Source organism: Plasmodium knowlesi (assembly GCF_000006355.2).
Source record: "Plasmodium knowlesi strain H genome assembly, chromosome: 9".
Lineage (NCBI taxonomy): Eukaryota > Apicomplexa > Aconoidasida > Haemosporida > Plasmodiidae > Plasmodium > Plasmodium knowlesi.
The window spans coordinates 24812-48211 of NC_011910.2; the positions used below are offsets into that span (position 1 = coordinate 24812).

General features: G+C 25.7%; 3 protein-coding genes across 3 annotated transcripts; all 3 read right to left on the reverse strand.

The window, feature by feature from the left end:
• Positions 1 to 1640: 1640 nt before the first annotated feature.
• PKNH_0900200 (Plasmodium exported protein, unknown function) lies at positions 1641 to 2832 on the reverse strand (the record flags this gene model as incomplete). The annotated part of the gene is made up of 2 exons (XM_039114033.1): positions 1641 to 2465; positions 2584 to 2832. The coding sequence occupies 2 exons, from the start codon at positions 2830 to 2832 to the stop codon at positions 1641 to 1643; spliced, it is 1074 nt and encodes a 357-aa protein (XP_038969663.1).
• Positions 2833 to 10455: 7623 nt separating this feature from the next.
• On the reverse strand, positions 10456 to 11418 carry PKNH_0900300 (uncharacterized protein; the record flags this gene model as incomplete). The annotated part of the gene is made up of 2 exons (XM_039114034.1): positions 10456 to 11019; positions 11140 to 11418. The coding sequence occupies 2 exons, from the start codon at positions 11416 to 11418 to the stop codon at positions 10456 to 10458; spliced, it is 843 nt and encodes a 280-aa protein (XP_038969664.1).
• Positions 11419 to 18494: 7076 nt separating this feature from the next.
• PKNH_0900400 (uncharacterized protein) lies at positions 18495 to 19559 on the reverse strand (the record flags this gene model as incomplete). The annotated part of the gene is made up of 2 exons (XM_039114035.1): positions 18495 to 19169; positions 19293 to 19559. The coding sequence occupies 2 exons, from the start codon at positions 19557 to 19559 to the stop codon at positions 18495 to 18497; spliced, it is 942 nt and encodes a 313-aa protein (XP_038969665.1).
• Positions 19560 to 23400: the final 3841 nt, after the last annotated feature.

Below are 23400 nucleotides of genomic sequence, written 5' to 3' on the forward strand. Positions count from 1 at the left end.
ATATATATCCCTGTTGAATTATAACATATGTCTTCTAATAATGTATAAATGTTCAGTAAGTATACTATCTCAATAATCTCAAAAAAAAGAAGGAAAAATTCTTCAATTATGCATATTACCAATTAATAGGTACAACTTACTTTTTCAGGAATAGTTTTATATTGTGTTCATTTAAAATATAATAACACCCTTCTCCAGGGTACTATTCTTATCAATTTAAAGTTGCAGTTCTACTTATGCTATCGCTTTATTCCATAATACCACACTATTGCTAGATTAATTGAATAATAATTATAATAACTGTAAAATGGGTTGTTCGCATTATGTTCTGTACTTCTAATTATTCTATATGATTGTCCGGTAACAATGTTAAGGAGTTCTAAATATAGTACACACATACTCCAAGGGTGTTCTTAAAAGAAAAATAAACACTTCATGGTGTGAACATATTTTACAATTATGCCAATCTGAAGCATATTACTTTTAAGCTACTGTAAAGTAATTACGCACATGTACCCTACTTTAAATTACATCTTCAAGGTATAATGAAATAACTATTTCCAAAGGAGGCAAATAATTTCCTCGTCTTCATAAATTGCAAATTTCCATACGTTGTCCTGTATACTATCTAATATATATGGAACCAATATTAATAATTCATTCTTCAGATTTACCTGTGCTACATAATATGAGACATATTTCAAATATTTATTCTTTACATTAAATGTAGTATTGGCATATCGCATTTTTCTGTTTTCCCTAAGAATTCCTTAAACTATAGCACCTTACATTCCATTACTATTTTATATATTATAGGTTCCTACTGAATATATATGTTTAATTCAGATAGGCAATCGGTATATATATATATATATATAATCTTATTTTCCTCTACTACTGTGGAAGATATTTATAGGTAATGCAAATAATTTGATAATTATATTCTGCTCCTTAGAATATAATTCCTTCTATAGATCTAGGAGTTTCTTTACATCATACATTTTTATTTCAATATTACATAATATGAATAATATAAATTTGCCTCATGTTACCACTAACTTATTGTTATAAAATGTATAAAAATTGTCTCTGCCTTTTGCACAGTCCGAATTAGTTTTCACCCACTTTATACTACCTTAAGGTTATCCGCAACTTATGAAATTGATTATTCCTTAAATATGTTTATATCTTCGAATTTAAAACATCGTATAATTCTATTTACCTCAATACACATCCAAAGCTTCCTTCCCCGTTTGTGATAATTCTATGCTTCTGGGTTATACATTCATTAATTATACCCTACATTCTTAAATTGAATGAATATCGTAAAAAAAAATTACAAAATTGGAAAAGGAGTTATTCGAATTAATCTGCCACTTACTCTAATATCTTCAATGCTTGGGGGAAAAAATCTAATCGTACTTTATAATTATCAGAAGGATTCTCCTTGAAGAACGCATTAATTTATAACATTATTATACCCTCTTTACAAAACATATTATTTACTTTACATAAATATTCATGGTATTTTATTTTATTACATTTGAGTAAAATTAAAATATGTTTTATTCTTTATGTAATAGTTAATGCATGTTATATAAATACAACTATAATAACCTTTCTGTCTTTCTTATAATATGCTACTTTTTTATGGGATTATATCCTATATAATGTGTATTCTGATTCAAGTCAGCATATTCATAATTGGTACGACCTTGGTATTTTCCCTCTCTATAATTATTTCCACTACTTTCATTTCTTTCTTTTCTTGTTACACCCCCTTTTCTTTCTCCCCTATCCTTTCCTTCTTTATTTTCTCTTTTTCCTTTTCTACACGCACTTTCATATCTCTCATTTTCTCTATTATTATCATATTTTTCTTCTCGTCCTTCTATTTTTCCTATTCCCTTCTTTTCAGACCTCCGCACTAGTTCCCGATCACATTGCCCTTGTTCATATTGTTCTCTCAGTAATTGTTCCTGCAACCATCGTTCTTGTCGTAACTTCTCCTTAGACAACTGTTCCTGCTGCATCCTTTGTTCAAATTGTTCATCATCATATTGTTCCTCCTGCAGTTGTTCCTCCAACAACTGTTCCTGCAACAACTGTTCTTGTAACAACTGTTCTTGTAACAATCTTTCCTGTTTAAGGTGTTCTTGCCCATATAGTTTTGGCTGCACTCGTTGGTGTTCACTTTGCTGCCATATTGGTTGTAGTTGAAAATGATATTGTGGCATTTGTCCATGTACCATTGATGGTTGAGATATTCCTGGATGCACCATCTGCTGCTGCGGCATCTGTGGTTGTAATATTTGTCGATATAGCACTGGAACGTGATTTATTGATTGTGGCATAAGCGGTTCGTCGCCTGCTTCCTCTTCATGCGGTTGAGACGCAGAATCATACTTTGAAATTCGTTCCAAATTCTTTTTACTCTTATTAGATTTCTTCTTCCGTAGAACATACTAATATAAGGGAGAAAAACATATAATACCATTTTTCTATAATTACTAACTTTCTATAAAAATAAAACATGTACACATTTTTATGGTATGAACTTCCTCTAACATAATTATTGTTTACCTTAGACATAATAATGAAGGCGGTACCAAAAAATACGAAAAGAAGAAAAGCCGTAATTGGAATGATTACCTTGGGATTCTGCCAAACACTTTCATATGTACCCGCAGAGCCGCCACCTTTATCACCCAGAAATTCTTTAAGCCAATCAATGGCTTTTGGTATTATACTCTGTATACCTGTAATTGTATCATTTGCAAATTTTTCTAGTGCAGCACCATTAACACTAATAACCTGCTCCCCCTTGGTCATCGCGAGAGCTAAATTTAGGCTGAAAACATTAAATATCCCTATTATATTTCGATAACTTATCATTTTTCTATCCCATAAAAATATATATATAAATAGAATACGTTATAGGATAATTTGTCCAGAGTCTTCTTATGGTTAAAAATTTTATCTATTGCTTTATTCTTTCTGTACATTCATCATTATTTGTTAAATATACTATATTGCTCCTATTATATATTGACTCAATAATCAAAAAGTTAACATTTTTACTATAAATTCCTAAATTATATTCAACTATTACTGATATCTTCCTGTGTAATATAATTTCAAGAAGTAGCAGAATATAAAAATGCCTAAACTTTTTCCATTTGTGTATTGTATATAATAACACTTATAAAAGGGGTATATAACTTTTTAAAATGTGTATATAATTCTTCCAACAGTAAGATAAATTCCGGAATTATGGTAATTTAGGTTTAATAGTGTTTCTGTGTCTTCGCCAGGTTGAATCTCTTAGTACAGTACATAATATCTATTGAAAGTTTAACCATCTCGTTTATGCATAAATATTCTCCTCAGTGTGTACGCAGGTAAATTGTGCGTCAATGATAGCTACGACTGGGTTTCCTGTAATGTATAATTCTCGTAATATATAATTCCTGTAATGTATAATATTCCTGCAATGTATAATATTCCTGTAATGTATAATATTCCTGCAATGTATAATATTCCTGTAATGTATAATATTCCTGCAATGTATAATATTCCTGTAATGTATAATATTCCTGTAATGTGTAATTTTCCAAGTCTATAATATTAGCTTAACTTATATTGTTTTCATATTCTGTATTTTATTTTATTTTTTTTTTCTGAAAAGGCGCATGTTCACATATATACATACTAAATATGTGTATTATTCATGTTGTTACACATATGAAAATAACTACTAATAATTAAATAACTGCGTCTCACAGAAGGATGTTCTAATATAACCCCCTTTTCATTTAATGTACTATGTTCAAATAAATACAAATATAGTGTTGATGAAAAAATAAATAAATAAAATCAGAAAAAATTAGATAGAAATATAGTACTATCATTAGCGCTGCAATTCATAGAGGTTTCCCATTTTAATCTGTATATATAAGTATAATAGGAAATAATAAAAATTGCGCGAATTTAAAGGGTCACATTTGCGAATGAAATTACGTATAATGTATATATATTCCATAGATTTATTTAGGAAGGTTTTAAATTTATTATAAAATGTTCCTTAATCCTTTTCATTAGGTAGTATTATTAACTATATTATTCTGTAGATATTTTACATATTAAGATCTTAGGAATATAAATAACACTGTACTGTTTAATATATTTAAATAAAGTAATATGGAAAAAAATATATATTTTTTTTTTTTTAAATTTATAGTATTATTATAAATAATTTTTTTTATTTATACGCAATTATTATTTGAACGTATATTTACACAATTAAATTATTATATGGTCCGCTATGAGGACCAAAACTTTCAATTTTTTTCTATTATTTTTAAGGACGTTCCAATATAGCAAGAAACAGAGATGTGCAGAATACGGGACTTCTGCTATAATTCTTTTTTTCCTTTTTTAAAAAATTACGTTAGTCTTTCTTTTATTATTAACATTCAATATTTGTATTAAGGAAATATTTAATTTCTTCTATCGTACTCTGTAAGGTTCCAAGTTATTGAGAACAAAAGTATATCTGTTAATTTAACATTTCTATATCTTAAAATAGAGGTAATATTTATTTGGAACTACAGCGGAAACTGTTAAAAGAAGGGTATGATATTTTCATTAATTAGAGAAATTAATGAATTAATAAAATCGACTTCATTGTATTATTCCATAAAACATATACTCAAGGTTATTCGCATCACTTAAAATTTTCTTCTTACGTCATTTCCATTTCCTCCTTAGTAATTTTATTCTATGAGCATCTTCTTAAAAACTATTATTAATCAATTATACACTATATAATTTCAAATGTTGCGAGTTAGAATATGTTAATTTATGAATTATACACATTTATAAAGTTATACCGTATACTAGTAAAAGGCATAATAATTGATGCTTCATGCGGGTGATTTTAAATATATGTGTGCTACGTAAGCAGTATTATAGCATCTTCATCCTTTTCCATAGAATATTGCTCTACGCCATTTCATAAATGTGTATTGTATGAATAACATGTTTAACCCCAATGAACAAAATTCTAATATATTTCTGCTGTACGTATATTTATTCTTACGATTTCTATTATTTACACATAAATAAAAATGGGGGATTAAAAATTTTATTCATATTCGCATAGAGCGCCCATAGTGATATTCGATTTAATTGAAGTAAAAATGCATAAAACTATAATTTTATAAAATAATACTGAAATGCTCGGTATCACTCTTATATTGTTCTATAAATATTAATTATTAATGCAGCACCTCTATTAACTATAAGACACACATCAGTTTATTAAAGAATGTATATAATATGATTCCTCCTAATTTTAAAATACATTGTACTTATGAGAGTATTTTATTCGGATAATTTAATGTATATAATGTTAATGTTCCGTTAAAATATTATTAATAATTATAACATTTTAGGTGCAAAAATTCAATTATGCCTTTTTCAATTTAATTTATTAAAATTGCGCTTAATAAATAAGTTTTATTATTCAATAGCTACGCATTTTGCTCATATATATATGTTATTATTTTTCTTGAATGGTATAGAAATTAATTATAAAACTTTGAAGTAAGAACTAATGGATTATTACCATCAGTGTGCTGCGTGAAGGTCCCTCCTTTTTTTCTTCTTTAAAAAAAAAAAAAGAATACATTTCAAATGAGCACTTGAATATTACACTAATATATAAGTCATTAATATTTAAAATTAACAATTTTCTGGTATTTCGCATGATTGCTATAGGAGATATTCCTTATTATATTTCCATATTATGGGCATTTGCTCATTTGTAATTCAATATAAAAAGATGTTCATTAAGGGGATAAATTATATAATTCGTGAAAAGACATATTTTTTACGATAATATGTGATTCCTATATGGAATAATGCATTTATTTCTTTGGGGAATTGAAATTGTTCGGCAATATATATAGCTCCCATTATAACATTAATAACTGGTATTATAGGACACTCTAATGCTCCTTTGCTTTTAAAAATATTTCCCCTTTGATAATATTTCCTATTTCCATTAACCTCATAATCCACTGATTCACTGCATACGTTTAAAGTGTGTGATTAGTAGTTTATATTTTATAAATAATGTTTCCCTTCATTTTATTATTAAATACAGTCCCTAAGAATAGAAGACTATAATGTTATTTTATAAAATGTGGTAAAACTTATATATTTTAAATATACTACGGAAACTTCAGTGCTCTCTTTTCTTTTTTATTAAAGACATAAAAAATTTACTGCATTTTTTCCATAAAATCGCGATAATCAATCACTTATAGTAAACATTGATATTTTTATAAAAAGAGTTAAGTGAATATTTAAGAAAACAGGAAGTTACTGTTATACTAGGATATAGCAGTAAAAATAATTATTGTTTTTCTGTGACGAACGTGTATTCATTTAAAATACGTAATATATTTTATGATTTCCTAAATTTGATCATAAGCATCGTTGAATATTTAGTAAAACTAAGAATAATCTGCATTAATAAATAGTGTTATGTGGGGGACCAATATAAAAGTGGATTGTTGCGTTATGAAAGTGAACCACGTTTAACAGAGATTTCTATTTTATACATGATACACACTTAAATCCTACTTTCCCGATTAATAAGTATTTATAAGATTTCCGTTAAATTATAAGCATAGTTGTTTAATAATAAAATAAAGAATATATTGTTTCAGTGTACTATTTTCACTAAGTGATAATAAGTCCAGAAATAAGAAGGTTTATAACATTTATAAATTGTAAGATGCTAAATTGGATTTCGCGTATATTCTGTCTTAGAAAAATAAGCACTTAAAATTATATTAAGGGCTCAGTCCAAAGAGTATTCCATTAGGATTTTTGTATTCGCCTTTTTAATAATTAAAGCTTAAAGACAAATAAATTCCACAGCATTTATCAACTACAATATATCATTTGTAATTCGATCAATTTTAATGTATCAACCTGCTCTTCTATTTTCTTTCCTTCAATACTCGCCAACTCGAAGAAAGATCAACAACTATCGTGTAATTGTGTTTGAACATATTGTTGCACTCATTTAGTAATTTTCGACGTTGAAGAGTGATTTATAATTTGTTTCCTTCTTCTTAAATCAATCCTTTATAGAATGAGTACAAATTTATTAGCGCCTATAATTTTTAATGAATATATATAATAAATTTAATGAAATTACCTGTTCTAAAGACACCTAAAATAAAAATAATGTTTTATAATTTTACTATTTTTCATTAATAAAAGGATTATTACAATATGATCTCATGTCAAATAAATAAGGCAATATAAACCACCCTTCATTAAAGAAGTACATATTTATTCATGCGATCGAAATTTTATAAAAAATTCGAGTCCATGAAGCAATAAATATGATATCCCATTTTGTGTAAATTTAAGGACATATAAAAGTTATGAACATTTGAACTATAATCTTTAAGTGCTATTTCACAATATGTTAAAATCTATTTATGATATTTCTAAAAAGAAAACATGTAAATTGTACTATATTTAAAAATTTTACTTAAAGTTTAAAGGTATTATTTATTAATGACAGAAGTAGTGAATTATAATTATTATAATGCAATAAAGATCATATAATTATAAACGAGCACATTATCCTTTTATTCACAATTACTAGAAGAAATTTTGCATATAGGGTGTTCATAAAATGTCAAAAATAATAATCGCACTACACATTTACTAACTATTTGTATAATTATTATGAACGATATAAATGTTATTCTTCCCTTATTTATAAAATAATAATTACAACTAGAAATGTGTAGAACGAATAATTATTTTAGTTTCAAACTACATTTAAAATTCGAACCCAACACTTTGCAAAGATAGTATTGCACAATTTTAATTGCTACATTAAATGACAAATTATGGCGTAATGTTTAAGATTCAAGGTATATTATAACAAATTAGTCATATTAAAATTTTCTTATAAATTATAATTTTAAAGAGTTCCAGGTTTCCTAAAGTTCTACAACTGTATTAGACAACAAAAACGGAAAATATAATTCTTAAACATATTATGTTCAGGAATGAATTATTGCATCTATATTTTACAGCACGTATTAAAATAACCAGTACATTATTTGAAGAATCTGAGAGAAAAAATTTAAAGAACTCATATAACCCTTACAAATATTTGCGTCATCCTAGTTATTTATTAAAATTACGAGAAATGACTGATATACTCATAATAAACTAGCATATGATATATATTATTGAATGTACAAAGAAAAGCAAGATGAAAATCCACATTATTATTTCCCATCAAATTGCTCTTTTAGAATATCCATAACGCTTTAGCTCCCAGAAGGTTTGCAAATATTAATATAAATTAATGATAGGCAAATCTTGTGCGATTACTATAAACACTGAAAAATGCATTTAGTAAAAAATATTAACACCAGTATAAACTTTATTCTTACATAGAAGTATATAACTAAAAAGATAATTATTTTAGAATATATTCCAAAAAAAATAGTGTAAGGTATATTTAATTGTGCTCATTTAAAAAAGTAACATTGTGATTTTATATTGCAAGGAAATATATTCCGTATATACTTTAATTCTGCAGAAAGAGAATATATTTTGTTCAAAATTTTATTGTCTATTTATTACTTATGAATTAAAAAAATATGACAATTACAAAATAATTCTTCTGAAGAATAGCTGAATAGTTAAAATATGTATAACCATTCCAAAAGAGCTATTTATAACAACATTATTTCAACTACATATGTGTGTGTGAACTTATGTGCATATTTCTTTTGAATATGAATATTCCTAACACTTCTACGTGTCCCTAATTTGGACACACATTAATAGCATTCAAATGCTTTAATAAAATATTACATACATTAATAATTGCTAATAGAGTTCTATAAGAATACTAATAATAATGGATCAGCCTAGTATGAAATATTATAACACCCTTCATTTGAATGCTGATGATCCTAACAAAATGGAACTGAAGCGTAATTATATAATGTGAAATTTCTAATACAATAGCCTAACTTTTATTGATTTAGTGATCTGTAATTCTATCAAATAGACATTAAGTCATCCTCACAGCGCTCTGTATTTCTTTGTATATCATTTTATTTACTAATAACTATTATACAAGATTTATGTACAGTACACATATATATGAAACCACTAGGAGCGAGGAAAATTTATAATATATTAAATAAATCAAAATTTAATAATTCGACAAATGGATGTGTTATTTTAAGGAAACCTAATTATCTCTTTAAGTGTTCGCATAAATTAAGTCTTTAAAACATAAAAAAGTAGTTATGTAATTTTATGTAAAATATTAGTTGAACCTTACAAATTGATATATTTATTCTTAGGGGTTAATTATTTTACATATTTTCTAAAATTCATTACCCCAAATAACTTATTCATACGTTTATCCATAATGTATAATACAAGACACATTTGAAATATTTATTCTTTATATTAAATATAGTGCTTCAATGTATAAAATATTATGTTACTTCAGATTAATTCCTGATGGCAATGATTCGCATTTTATTTATTGTCCCATGTATTTTACATAGTTATTTTATATACGTTCTCGGTTTACATAGGTCACGTATATAATACTATAATTTTATTTTCTTCTATTCATAAGATTCACACTTATGGGTTATTTATATTATTTGTTAATTTCTTTTTTATATTAATATGGATTATGGATACCTAGAAAATTCTACGTCCTATTTATTCCCTATTTTTATACAGCAATCTTGTGTTATTAATTTACTTTTTTATCTTCATTTTAATATACCAAAAAAGTTTAAGGTATATATGTAATAAAATTTTAAGTCATATTATGTGTTGTAAACAATTTCTGCGAACTTCTATCATTTCTTAATGCAATATTTCTTTAGTTTTAATAATTATATAAATACATTGTTACAGTAATATGTTTGCGTTAAATGATATATCAGAATAAATTCTTCACTAATATAATTTATTAACAGTTTTATATTTCAATGAATGCATTTGTATCAATTAGATAGCCTCATTACTCATTATTTCACATGAACTGCGATATTAATTAAAATTTAATAGAAAATTTGTGTATTATATATTACTATCATTAATTTATATTTCTATAGAGGAAAGCAAATAATACTTTGTCCTTAATGTGGTAATATCATGGACAGTTGCGAGAATTTTATAATTCATAACATTGTTTCACTTAATTAAATTGTTTTCATATTATACTGTTTAATATTTCTGCTCCTTCGTTTTATTCATTCTTATTCTAATATTCGAATGAAAATAAAATGTGTAATATATACCTTTTTAGTTAATATACAATATCAAGTAATTCAGCTTATGTTTGTTCTTTATTTCTTATAGAAGTAACTTTTATGTGGGATGGTAACCAAAATGATATATGTTATCTTCCAATTGTGTATGCTCACGTTCGGTTATTATATTTGTTTGTTCTTTACTTCTTTCCTTATTTGTCCCAATTGCATTTATTCCAGGTTGTTGATATTGTGGAATTTGCACTTGCATTTGTTGATATTGCGGAATTTGCACTTGAGGTTGTTGATATTGTGGAATTTGCATCGGTTGTATCTCCAATTGTTGCTGCTGCATTTGTGGATATATCATTGGAGTTGCACACATCTGCGGATATTGCATTAAATTTGGATATATTTGAGCATACTGCACTGGAGATTGATGCATTAGTTGAAAATTTTGTCCTTCATATCTTTGTCTCTTCTGCTTCTGTCGTTGTGACCTACGCCTTTTACCTTTTTTTTCATTATTTTCTTCATCGTCATCGTCCTCTCCGTCTTCTTCCTCTTCCTCTTCTTCCTCCTCGTCTTCTTCTTCTTCTTCTTCTTCATATTTTCTTTTTTTTTTTTTTTTTTTTTTAGAACTCCCTTTTCCACCATTAGGTTCCCTTAGAATTCTATATATCTAATAAAAAAGAAATAACAAAACGTATGTTTAACACATTTTTACTATAAATATATCTTAATCATATATATGAAATTTTTACATATATTATATATTTTTTCGAATAACGCTTCCCCTTACTCTTGTAGTAATAGTATAAATGATACTCACAACAGTTGAAGCGAAAAAAAATAAGATTGGGAATGCTACTTCTTTATTCCAGCATAGAATATGCTCCCTGTCATTTCTAACAAGAGGACACAGTATATTTTCTTGAAGGAAAGTTACTGACTGATCGCAAATCGTTATTATAGGACCCAGTATATACAACAATACGGGAACCACCGCACTTTTAACTCCATCTACGGATTCCTCGTTCGCCTTTACAGTGGGTGTTTCCTGCGTCATTGTAACGACCATTTTTCATATTAAAAATTTACCACTATAGATTCAATGAATTTCGCACAACACCATTATAAGTTGAATTAACATATATATTAAAAATGCCAGATGACAATCCATGTGAAACACACCATTGATTACATTTTCTTTCAGTTCACTATTAGTCAATGTATATTTTCCATATTTCATAAACTATAATGTTATCCTTTTATTATTCACTTGGTACTTTTAAAATTTTGGACATTTTATAAAAATGTTATTGAATTATATACAATTATTCCTTAAAATTATCTGTCCTATAATATTCCAAGTACTAAACAAAATTATAAGAAATGCTTTCCTTTATCCATTTATGTATTCTACCCCCCAAAAAAAAGAAAATACTTCATAATAGGTGCATAAATAATTTAAATCATTATATATTTCTCCCCCCCTTCGTCTTAGCTAATGTATCAAAGATTAATGTTCATACGTGTGTAAGCCTTTGTGTCCTCATTTGAATATTTCTTCCTATATAATTACTGGTGTTACTGAAAGTTTAACCATCTCGTTTATGCATAAATATTCTCCTCAGTGTGTACTCAGGTAAATTGTTCATCAATGATAGCTACGACTGGGTTACATGTAAAAGGAATATTCCTGTAATGTGTAATTTTTCAAGTCTATAATATTAGCTTAACTTATATTGTTTTCATATTCTGTATTTTATTTTATTTTTTTTTTCTGAAAAGGCGCATGTTCACATATATACATACTAAATATGTGTATTATTCATGTTGTTACACATATGAAAATAACTACTAATAATTAAATAACTGCGTCTCACAGAAGGATGTTCTAATATAACCCCCTTTTCATTTAATGTACTATGTTCAAATAAATACAAATATAGTGTTGATGAAAAAATAAATAAATAAAATCAGAAAAAATTAGATAGAAATATAGTACTATCATTAGCGCTGCAATTCATAGAGGTTTCCCATTTTAATCTGTATATATAAGTATAATAGGAAATAATAAAAATTGCGCGAATTTAAAGGGTCACATTTGCGAATGAAATTACGTATAATGTATATATATTCCATAGATTTATTTAGGAAGGTTTTAAATTTATTATAAAATGTTCCTTAGTTTAGGATAAATTTATATAAATATATTGAAATTTAGCAACTCTTTTAAGCTCTTTATACTACCTTAATTTTGTTGTAAAAATAACGACGTAAAGTTAAATATTATTGATTAGTTTAAAGGCCTGATAAAATTTATCTAAATATTTACTTGTAAATAATTGAATTCATACTTTTCCAAGAATATATGCGTTCAATGAGGAACAGAAATAATATTAAATTAAGTGTACGACTCAATGTAAAAGTATATAAGTAAAGCGCGGCTATTAATTTTATTTTTACTCGAAAGGTAATACTATTAATAGAAAGAATTGATACACATTATAACTACATGTATTATGGAGTTTTATTTTTGGAAAATAATTCCTTAAATTTTTATTATAATTATTTTATATTATATGCCTTAACTTTATATTTAATTTTTTATCATATATTTTTTGTAGTGCTTCGTTTTAATGACTTTGAATGGCTGATTATATATTACATTTATTTTATATATTAAAATAGGAGATGCGTACCTGGAATATTAGCGGTGTGAGGGAATGCATAATATATCCTGAAATTTTTTTTAATTAAGTAGATAATACATAATAAAAAATTAATTCAATATACTTATTTATTTGAATTTATGTGATTTACACTCATTTCATGATTTTTAATTACTTATATTCATACTTTATTTCCGTGCTTTCCCTTAAAAAAATTTTCTGACTTCCTTTATTTTAATTACATATTATAATTTAAATAGTTTCCCCATTAATTATTATGTTCATTAATATATATGTATACACAATAAATAAACCTATATCAATATTATTACTAAAAATGTGAAGAAATCCATTATATGAAGATTCCCCTAAATATATATGAACTTACAAATGTAAGGACAAATTTTGCAAATATCCTCAATATTTCAGTACAAATAATATTTAATGTTATTGGATATGAGATAATTACTTATAAACTGTAAATTCCCATTCTGAGGACCAATGTGATAAAAGATATCTGAGCTAAGTTATTTGATTCTTAGTCTTCTAATTTTTCCAATAATTGGAGATTGGTGTGTTAAGTACTATTTCACACCGAGGTTCTCTTATAAATTTTCTTTATAATTGAAGTATTGATGTATGGAATAACAATCATATAAAAAAAGACTTAGAGTCATTTAGCAAATTCTCTAAATTATATTCCACAAATACATTATTATGTGAAGCACAGAAAATTTTCCTTTTTTTCCTTCACAATATATTATTACATAATAATTTGAGGTAACATGCAATAATTTATTTTTGCCAAATATATTTCTCCGCACATATGTGCTTTGCTTTTATAGGTATTATTCTTAAATTGGATGTGTGTATTTTATGAAAAAATATCCAATAATATTAATAACTATGATGTCATAATTTTTACTTTGACTATATATCAGTTTATTTTACTAATGTAAATTTAAATAAGAGGTTCAATGAGTAACTCGCTAATTCCTTATTATATTGTACTTACACATTATATTTGAATATGTATCTATACTTTTATTTAATGGAGTTCCCAATTTACACATTTTTATTTATAATAAATTAACAATAAGGTACTTATTTATCATTAATAGATTCATATATTTGCTTTGTGTGAATGTTTTCTTTTTTTCTCTTTGGGTTCAGAGAATATTTAATTCAGCTGAATAATTCACTGTAATTTAATTTACATATTTTTATTCATAATGTAACTTTTCCTATAATTCTTAGTGTTATTCATTTGTAAATTATTTGTATTATACGGTAATATTATAATGAATGATTATTAAATATTCCATTAAACATTACAATTTCAAAATATAAAGTGAAGTACGAATTTTCCATTGGTGAGAAAATATAATTACAATACAATACTTTGAAAGTATTAAAAATTTATTTTATCTACTATATTTTCCCTATAAAATTTATATTGCTTTGATAATGCATCAATATTATTGTATATTTATGCTTAATGACTAGTACTTGTACTTGTGATTTTCCATATAAATTTATTTTCTTCTTTTAATTCTAATTACATTCTGTTCGCTCACGCCCGCTATAAATTAGGTGAGCCATAATTAATTCAGATATACGGTCTTCAATTTTTCTGTGAAACAATGTTCTCAGAAATACATTATTATAACAATAACTTCATATAGAATCAAATCTTTTCTGAAAATACCAAGCTCCCTATTAATAATTCTTTCATTTTTCACATGTAAAGAAATATAAAATCAGTATATTCTATAGCCTAGAAAAATTAAAATTTATAACTTCAATAAAACATGATTAAATGTTACATAAGGAAAAAAAACAAAAAACAAAAAACAACTAGTAATTAAACGTCATAAGTAAATGTGCACAACAAATTAGACATGACTGCTCCAGCTTCCATAACACAAGTCAACTTATTCAATAGGAGGATTAATATATAGACAATCTATATTCCGTCATATTGTGCGTTTTTTTCTTTTTTCCTCTGCACAATTTCATTTACATAATACAATTTTGTGCATACCTTAAGTTTGGGCATTAGGCAGGGTTATAGTTTTCTGTACAAAAATGCTTCAGTGTCATTTTAGAATGTGTAAAAATATGTATTTGATGTTACTAGTAAAGACAATAACAGTATATGATCATTAACGGAGCACGCCACCGAAAAAAAATGTAAAATTGTTATTCACTAATTTTTGAACGAGTATATTGATAGTTATTTGATTATATAATTAAATATGAATCAATTCTTCTCTTTAATAATTTCACCAAATAATAATTGTAAAGAAATTGTTGTAAAATAATAATTGACAATAATTATTAAAAGGGGTTAATAATATTCCAAAATTGTTGATTAGCTTCTAAAAAGAGATATTGTCTGGGGGAATACCTTATTCTTACAATTTTAGAGTAAACGCTAATAATTGAAAATGTGTATATACTATATATATTTATATATTATATTTGTACATTACATTCAAATTTTTAAATGCCATGAGCTCCACGATGGTGCGTTATATGTAACTGTCCCAAATATCGAGAATTTACATACTACCTAATATTTGGTGTGCTATATAATAATGAACTAGTTATAATTAATAACACCCCCCTAAAAATAACTACTTTGTTATTGCACGATATGCAATTTTATTGCATTATTAAAGTATATACAACAATAATATAACTATTAAAAACATCAGGCTTCAACGCAGATCCGTGTACAAATATTTAAATGTGCACAAGTGTTGTTACATTAGTTTGAAAACGAAAAAATAAGTGAGTTAGAAAGAAAATGAAAAGATGACTTGTCCCTTATTCATACTATTCTATAATATGCTATGATCGTTGCTGAAGTAATTACTGTAACTTTTTTCCTACAGAAAAAGTATCCTATGGACGTTTTAGTATAAAGTGGTAAAACTTCATGATGATCATTACAATATTGTTGCCCTGATACATTTCTGTGCGCATTGAACAGTTATTGTTTTATATATTTTTAAAATTTACAGATATTAATATAATTTAGTAAAAGTTATATATATTTATAACGTGAGAAGTAGAACAAAATATAAATTAATGTTTCATATTTCCTTTCCCTAACACACGAGTATGTAACCCCCAATATGGTATATGAAATATAATTTTATTAACATAAAAAAAAAAAAATGCTCTTTGTGGAATCCTTAACAAGGTATAAAATTTATAACTTCAATAATATCTCAAATAGAAAAACATGAGTTGAATGATTTGATGTTCTCTTATTTATTGTGAACAAAATATACATGGCATAGACAAATTAAATTCAATCAAAACAAAAAAAGGTTGAAAAAAAATATGAAAGAATATTAACAGAGTTATATATGTTTTCATAATCGCATGCTTAAATACATATATAAATATATATATCGTTTGTGCGTAGGAATTATTCACGTATTTCTTGCTCCAAACGTTTAATTCGAATAAAAAAATTTTGAATTTTCAATAATACATTTATTAAAATAATAATTACGAATAATATTTGCTCCTATATTTCAGGAGACACTTTATTTGATAGGCCCTAGTACATTATTTCATAATACACACTATTCTGAAAATTTGACTATATTCATATGCTACTCTTTTTTTTTATTTAGTGCTGTGAAGATACCACTTATATTGATATGGTATTTGAAATTGTGGCAAATACATTTTCGTTATTATAATATTAATTTCTCCGTGTTTTATTCCCTCCATTAATAACCATATCACAAATGTCTATACGGATCAAATTTTTACTGAAAAGCTTAATAAATTGAAATATTGAAAATTCAGAACATATATATTCTTGTCACATGTGCTATTCTGATGAGAGCGATTGTTTAATTATTACACAATAATGTATTTATTATGGAGACATAAATTATCTCTTCGGAATATTTTGAATTGTTCATTCAAATAATGGAAAATATGTTCATGCTATAGACAAACTCAAATGAATATACATAATAAGTTTTCAAAAAATGAAAATGTAAATATGGTAAATATGGTAAATATTGGGGGACTTCAATTTCTTCTACCTAATTAACATGTATTTTTTCCTGTCTAATAACATTCTTAACTTCTCCTGTAATAAAGCGTTAAATGAATACTTGAAATAAATTTCATACAGTATTCCTTTACAACAACCTATGTTATAAAGGTTTCACTAATGTATGTATAATGAAGAAATATTATAGCGCATGAGTTATTTAATATTTTATTTTTACTTTATATTCACTGATGAGAAAGAATATACGTAATATAGCAAAATATTCTTTTCTATTCTGTACTTCCACTTAGCAGCATATCATTTTTTTACATATTCAGTAAAGCATTTTTATATCTGCATAAAAATAGTTCCTATGAAATAATACTCTAAGTATATATTGAAAATATGTTTTCTGATACATATTATCTTGAAGTTAGCAATTTATTCTTAAGTGTTCCCACACTGTATTGATTAATGATCCTTCGAATAAAAACATCCTTTCCATTAAATATGCTGATAGTATATTTCACATTTCTGCTTGCTCTTGGAGTATTTTTAAATAAATGTAATTTTATTTTTTCTTTGGAATTATCTTATATATAGCACATCGACATGGTACTTATATTCTCAATTCAGTAAAATACATATAAGCAAAATTTTTAAATCATATTTTTAATAAAAAAATATCATACGTATTAATCATGTTAATGACTTTTTCTTCTTATATAAATATATCTTAATACTCTTTACAATCTTTTCCTTATTATTCATTCTGGCAATATATATATCTTCTATGTTACTACTTCATTTATTACACCGTAACTTGGTATATGTAAAAATGAAAAGTAAATATATATGCATTATCACTTCTTGAGTTGTACTGTATATATATGAAAATTTGTAAGAACTATTTGCGATTTTTATATATAAAGCTTCTTTGTTCTGTTTTGTTTTAATGGCGTTTATTATTTACAATGAGTTCCTTATAGTATTGTGGTTTGCTACAATACACATTAAAAATTGCTTTAAATATATAATTATGTAATAATTATGCTTCAATATTTGTGTGTGCTTATATTATAGAATTTGTTTCTGATATAACTCATTATAGTACATACATTTACAAAATTTCGAACTGAATTATATTTTATTTGAAACTTTAGTTGCTCTTCTTTATTATTATGTGTCTATTATAGGACTTAGCTTTCGTCCTCTTTTTCTATATTATGAATGATATTATTTCGTTCAGTTTAATGGTAATGTGCTACATACATAATGCTTATTTACTTTAACTATATATTTATTGTGTTATTCAATATTTCCTCCAAATGTCTGTTCTTTTTTTTTCTTTTTCTTTTTTTAATTATTTATACCTAAATTTAATTTACAGTGGTTGTCACTACCATAATTGTTAATATGCATAACATATGATTCAAGATATGTTACTTCTTATTATGCCATTGAATGATAGCCTAAATTAAGTATATTACCATTCGAATAAGTTCGTTCATTTTTTGAGGAAAATTCAGATTTTCCTTTTTTTTCTTTTTTATCTAATTCGTTTCCATGTATTTGCTGATGTACTGTTTGTGGTTGTTGAATTTGTCCTTGTTGGGGCATTTGAGCATATACTGTTTGTGGTTGTAATATTTGTTCTTGTTGGGGCATTTGAGCATATAATGTTTGCGGTTGGAAGATTTGTTCTTGTTGGATTTGGGGATATATTGTTTGTTGTTGTAACATTTGTGGTTGTACTATTTGTGCTTGTAGCACTTGTTCTTGTTGGGGCATTTGGGGAAGTACTATTTGTGGTTGTAACACTTGTGGTTGTAACATTGTTCCTTGATTCATGAACTGCTGATAAATTTGATGCTCATGCCCCTGGTCATTATGTCCTAGCCACCCTTGCATTTGGTGTTGTAAAGTGTTTGCTTCATATAAATAGTTCTCCTCGTCATAACCATCATCATCGTAATCCTCGTCGTCATACTCATCATCGTCATCATCGTAATCCTCGTCGTCATCGTCATACTCATCATCATCATCGTCATCTTCTATTGCTCTTTTTTTTCTTTTTTTTCTTAAGTGTTTTCTACGTCTACGTAGCTTTTTTGCATATTTAATACTCTGAAGAAAAAAAAAAAATTACATAATACATATATAATACATTTATTGTACAAGGTACACTTGCACGTATTTATGAAATATTTGTATATATTATGGACAAAATTAGAGAATATTATTTTTTACTTTGGAAATAATGGCATATATGATACTGAGCACGGTCGAAACAAAAAAGACTACAACTGAAATGGCTATTTCTTTATTTTCGCAAATAACATGATTTTCATCCTTTATATGAGCACAGAGTATTTCTCTTTGAACGAATTCCACTATACCATCTACTGCAAATACAGCAGTAGTTACTATTTCCTTTGCATCCGGAACTGTAGCATTATTATCATTTACACTCACTTGACTTGAGGGTTTCGTACTTACTGGTTGTTCACCTGCCATTCCTAAAACAATTTCTACTATTAATACTATGTATATTAAAATAATTTTTTATAAATATGCTCATAGCTTAATTTCAGGAGGAATTTAAATATATAGCAAATAAGTCCCACAGGAATCCATCTGGAAACTAATAATTATTATTGCAATATTTTAATTTTATAGTGAACTTTATATCCTTTTCCATATCTTTTTATATATAACTGTTATCTATTATTATGTTATTCATTTCCAAATGTGTGTTTTACAATTCACACACAACTTCTTAAATGCTTCGCTCCAATTTTTTATAATTTCATACCCAATATAATTTCAAGAAGTAGCAGAATATAAAAATGCCTAAACTTTTTCCATTTGTGTATTGTATATAATAACACTTATAAAAGGGGTATATAACTTTTTAAAATGTGTATATAATTCTTCCAACAGTAAGATAAATTCCGGAATTATGGTAATTTAGGTTTAATAGTGTTTCTGTGTCTTCGCCAGGTTGAATCTCTTAGTACAGTACATAATATCTATTGAAAGTTTAACCATCTCGTTTATGCATAAATATTCTCCTCAGTGTGTACGCAGGTAAATTGTGCGTCAATGATAGCTACGACTGGGTTTCCTGTAATGTATAATTCTCGTAATATATAATTCCTGTAATGTATAATATTCCTGCAATGTATAATATTCCTGTAATGTATAATATTCCTGCAATGTATAATATTCCTGTAATGTATAATATTCCTGCAATGTATAATATTCCTGTAATGTATAATATTCCTGCAATGTATAATATTCCTGTAATGTATAATATTCCTGTAATGTGTAATTTTCCAAGTCTATAATATTAGCTTAGCTTATATTGTTTTCATATTCTGTATTTTATTTTATTTTTTTTTTCTGAAAAGGCGCATGTTCACATATATACATACTAAATATGTGTATTATTCATGTTGTTACACATATGAAAATAACTACTAATAATTAAATAACTGCGTCTCACAGAAGGATGTTCTAATATAACCCCTTTTCATTTAATGTACTATGTTCAAATAAATACAAATATAGTGTTGATGAAAAAATAAATAAATAAAATCAGAAAAAATTAGATAGAAATATAGTACTATCATTAGCGCTGCAATTCATAGAGGTTTCCCATTTTAATCTGTATATATAAGTATAATAGGAAATAATAAAAATTGCGCGAATTTAAAGGGTCACATTTGCGAATGAAATTACGTATAATGTATATATATTCCATAGATTTATTTAGGAAGGTTTTAAATTTATTATAAAATGTTCCTTAGTTTAGGATAAATTTATATAAATATATTGAAATTTAGCAACTCTTTTAAGCTCTTTATACTACCTTAATTTTGTTGTAAAAATAATAATATAACACTATATATAATTATGTGGTGTAAAAAGTAATAAGCATAAAATAATTCTCTAATATATGTATATATATATCAATGTAGCAGTATTATCTATAAATAACCTGTGTGTTTATTTAAAAGCGAAAATTACTTCGAAGCATATATATATGATGAATGAGTATTTGAGTAATGTCAATTGTATCTAGTACTTTACTCGATAGCACATTTTTCTAATTAAAGTTATATCCGAACTATATAAAATAACTTATTTTATTTTATAAATATGGATAATTTATTTACAATTTTTCTTAAATTTATGCCTTGAATTTATACTTAATTTAATTAAAAAAGTGTTTTATAAAGTTCAATTTAATTAAGAAGTTCGTGCTACAATATTTCTTTCGCTCAAATTTTATACGCCGCAAATTTATGTAAAATTTTTTAACGCAAGAATGCACAATCGAAGATAATTTTTTATGAGAAAGAAAACATGAATACGATGTATTTTATATATGGTATGATAAAGGAATATATTCTTAACTAGTTCTATGATTTTTAATTCATTAACACACTCCACTTGATTCCTGATTTTTCCTCCTGATGATTTTTATAACTATTATATTTAAGCTGATGTATTTCAAACTTTGTCGGTTATTAATATACATATAGCACAAAATAAAAGTTGATTTACGTGGTTATTGTGAATGTTATAAGGCTTCTGCTTTTAGTGTGCTCCGTGAACATCCATAAATGAGCCATTTAAAAGTAACGTAATATTTCAGTTACTCCAATAAAAATAATATTTCATGAAATAATAAGAAGGATATTATTAGTAAAATATATCATTCCATGGAAAAATAAAAAAGTTTAGTAATATATGAAGGAAGTTCTTTTTTTATTTATAGTTTGAACGCTTTTTATTTTAGTTACGTATTGCTATATGAGAAAAATGTACACGAATACTTGGAAGTTCATCATTTATGTGAAATTATTTTTAGAGTGATATGTGTAAGAACATATTACTAATCTTTATAAATAATAACTATAATTCTTAAAGCGTTTTGATACCATAATGATGTGTAAAACTTATTTCTTTTTTCTTTTTCTCAGTAGGGTATGAATTAATTAGTAAGGAAAAACACATATACAGAATTTTGTTTTATAATATATATATATATATATATATATATATTTATAGTTTTATGAATATTTTCATGAGTACTATGAATAGATAACATTTCTTTTTCTTTTATTTCTAGTATCATTAATAAAATGCTCATTTCCAGCTTACACACAACTTATTCGTGTAAATTCTATTTATTAATGTTTAAATAAGGTGCTTCTGTATTAGTATATTTTTTTTCGCAAAATTATGTGCACATTATACATGCATTATATACATATTTCTTTTTCTTTTTTACGTAATTAAATGTTTTTCCCATTTTATTATATTTTACTTTTCCCTTTGTTTTCAGCAAATTTAACAGAATTCCTTTGAAATCGATATAACATACCAGTAAAAATATACTTTTTTTTCCCTCCCTTTAATAATAGTATTCATTTAAAATAAGGAGTTACATACATATTAAGTTATAGGTATAAGTGCTGAATATTCTTATATAATTTAAACCTTTTACTACTTTTAAATTTTTGTTTATTCGCATCATACCAAGGTTATAGGAAGGACATCAAATACCTTTCAAAATTTATTGCGTTACGCTATTGTATAAAAAAAGTTCTATATTTAAAGGTGAGAAAATGTATAATTCACGAGTAATGTTTTATACTAGTTAATGCATTTTAATTCATTCCATTGCACACAAAAGTTATGTCATTTAATTTTTATATATAGATCCTTTTATTTATGAAGTGTACTATTATAAATTATGTTTATAAATTTTTTATTTACATATTTAAATTGCCGCTACCTGTGTTCAGTGGGCTATTGGGGACAATTGTTCTTAGTGTGCAGATTGAATTCTATGGTTTTATTTAAAAAAATATCTATATATTTATGCAAAGTTCTTATGTAAGTGTATTATAATAATGTAATATTTATTTTCCCGCATAAATATTTTATGAAGTAAATAAAACGTCGTGGGTATAAAAATATGGATCAATTAAATTCTCCTCTTTCATATTAAAGACATAATAATTGTGCATTTCCTAACACTGAAATAAATTTAGATTAATGATTTATGTAAAATAGGGTTTATGAGTAGTCATAAAAATATATAAAAATCAACAGGCCACGAATGTATGCGTAGGAGTTAAGGGGATGTGAATATTTTCATCATTATGATAAATACATGAGCATGCTGAAAAAACATACTGTGTAACATCAATTTAATATTTTCTATGAGGATAATTATATCATTGTTCTTATGTGTTCTACGATATACATAAAGAAATTTTCTGTCAACATACTTCACTGACTCCACAGGGGGGCAAGCACAGATAGAGAACGATACCATAAT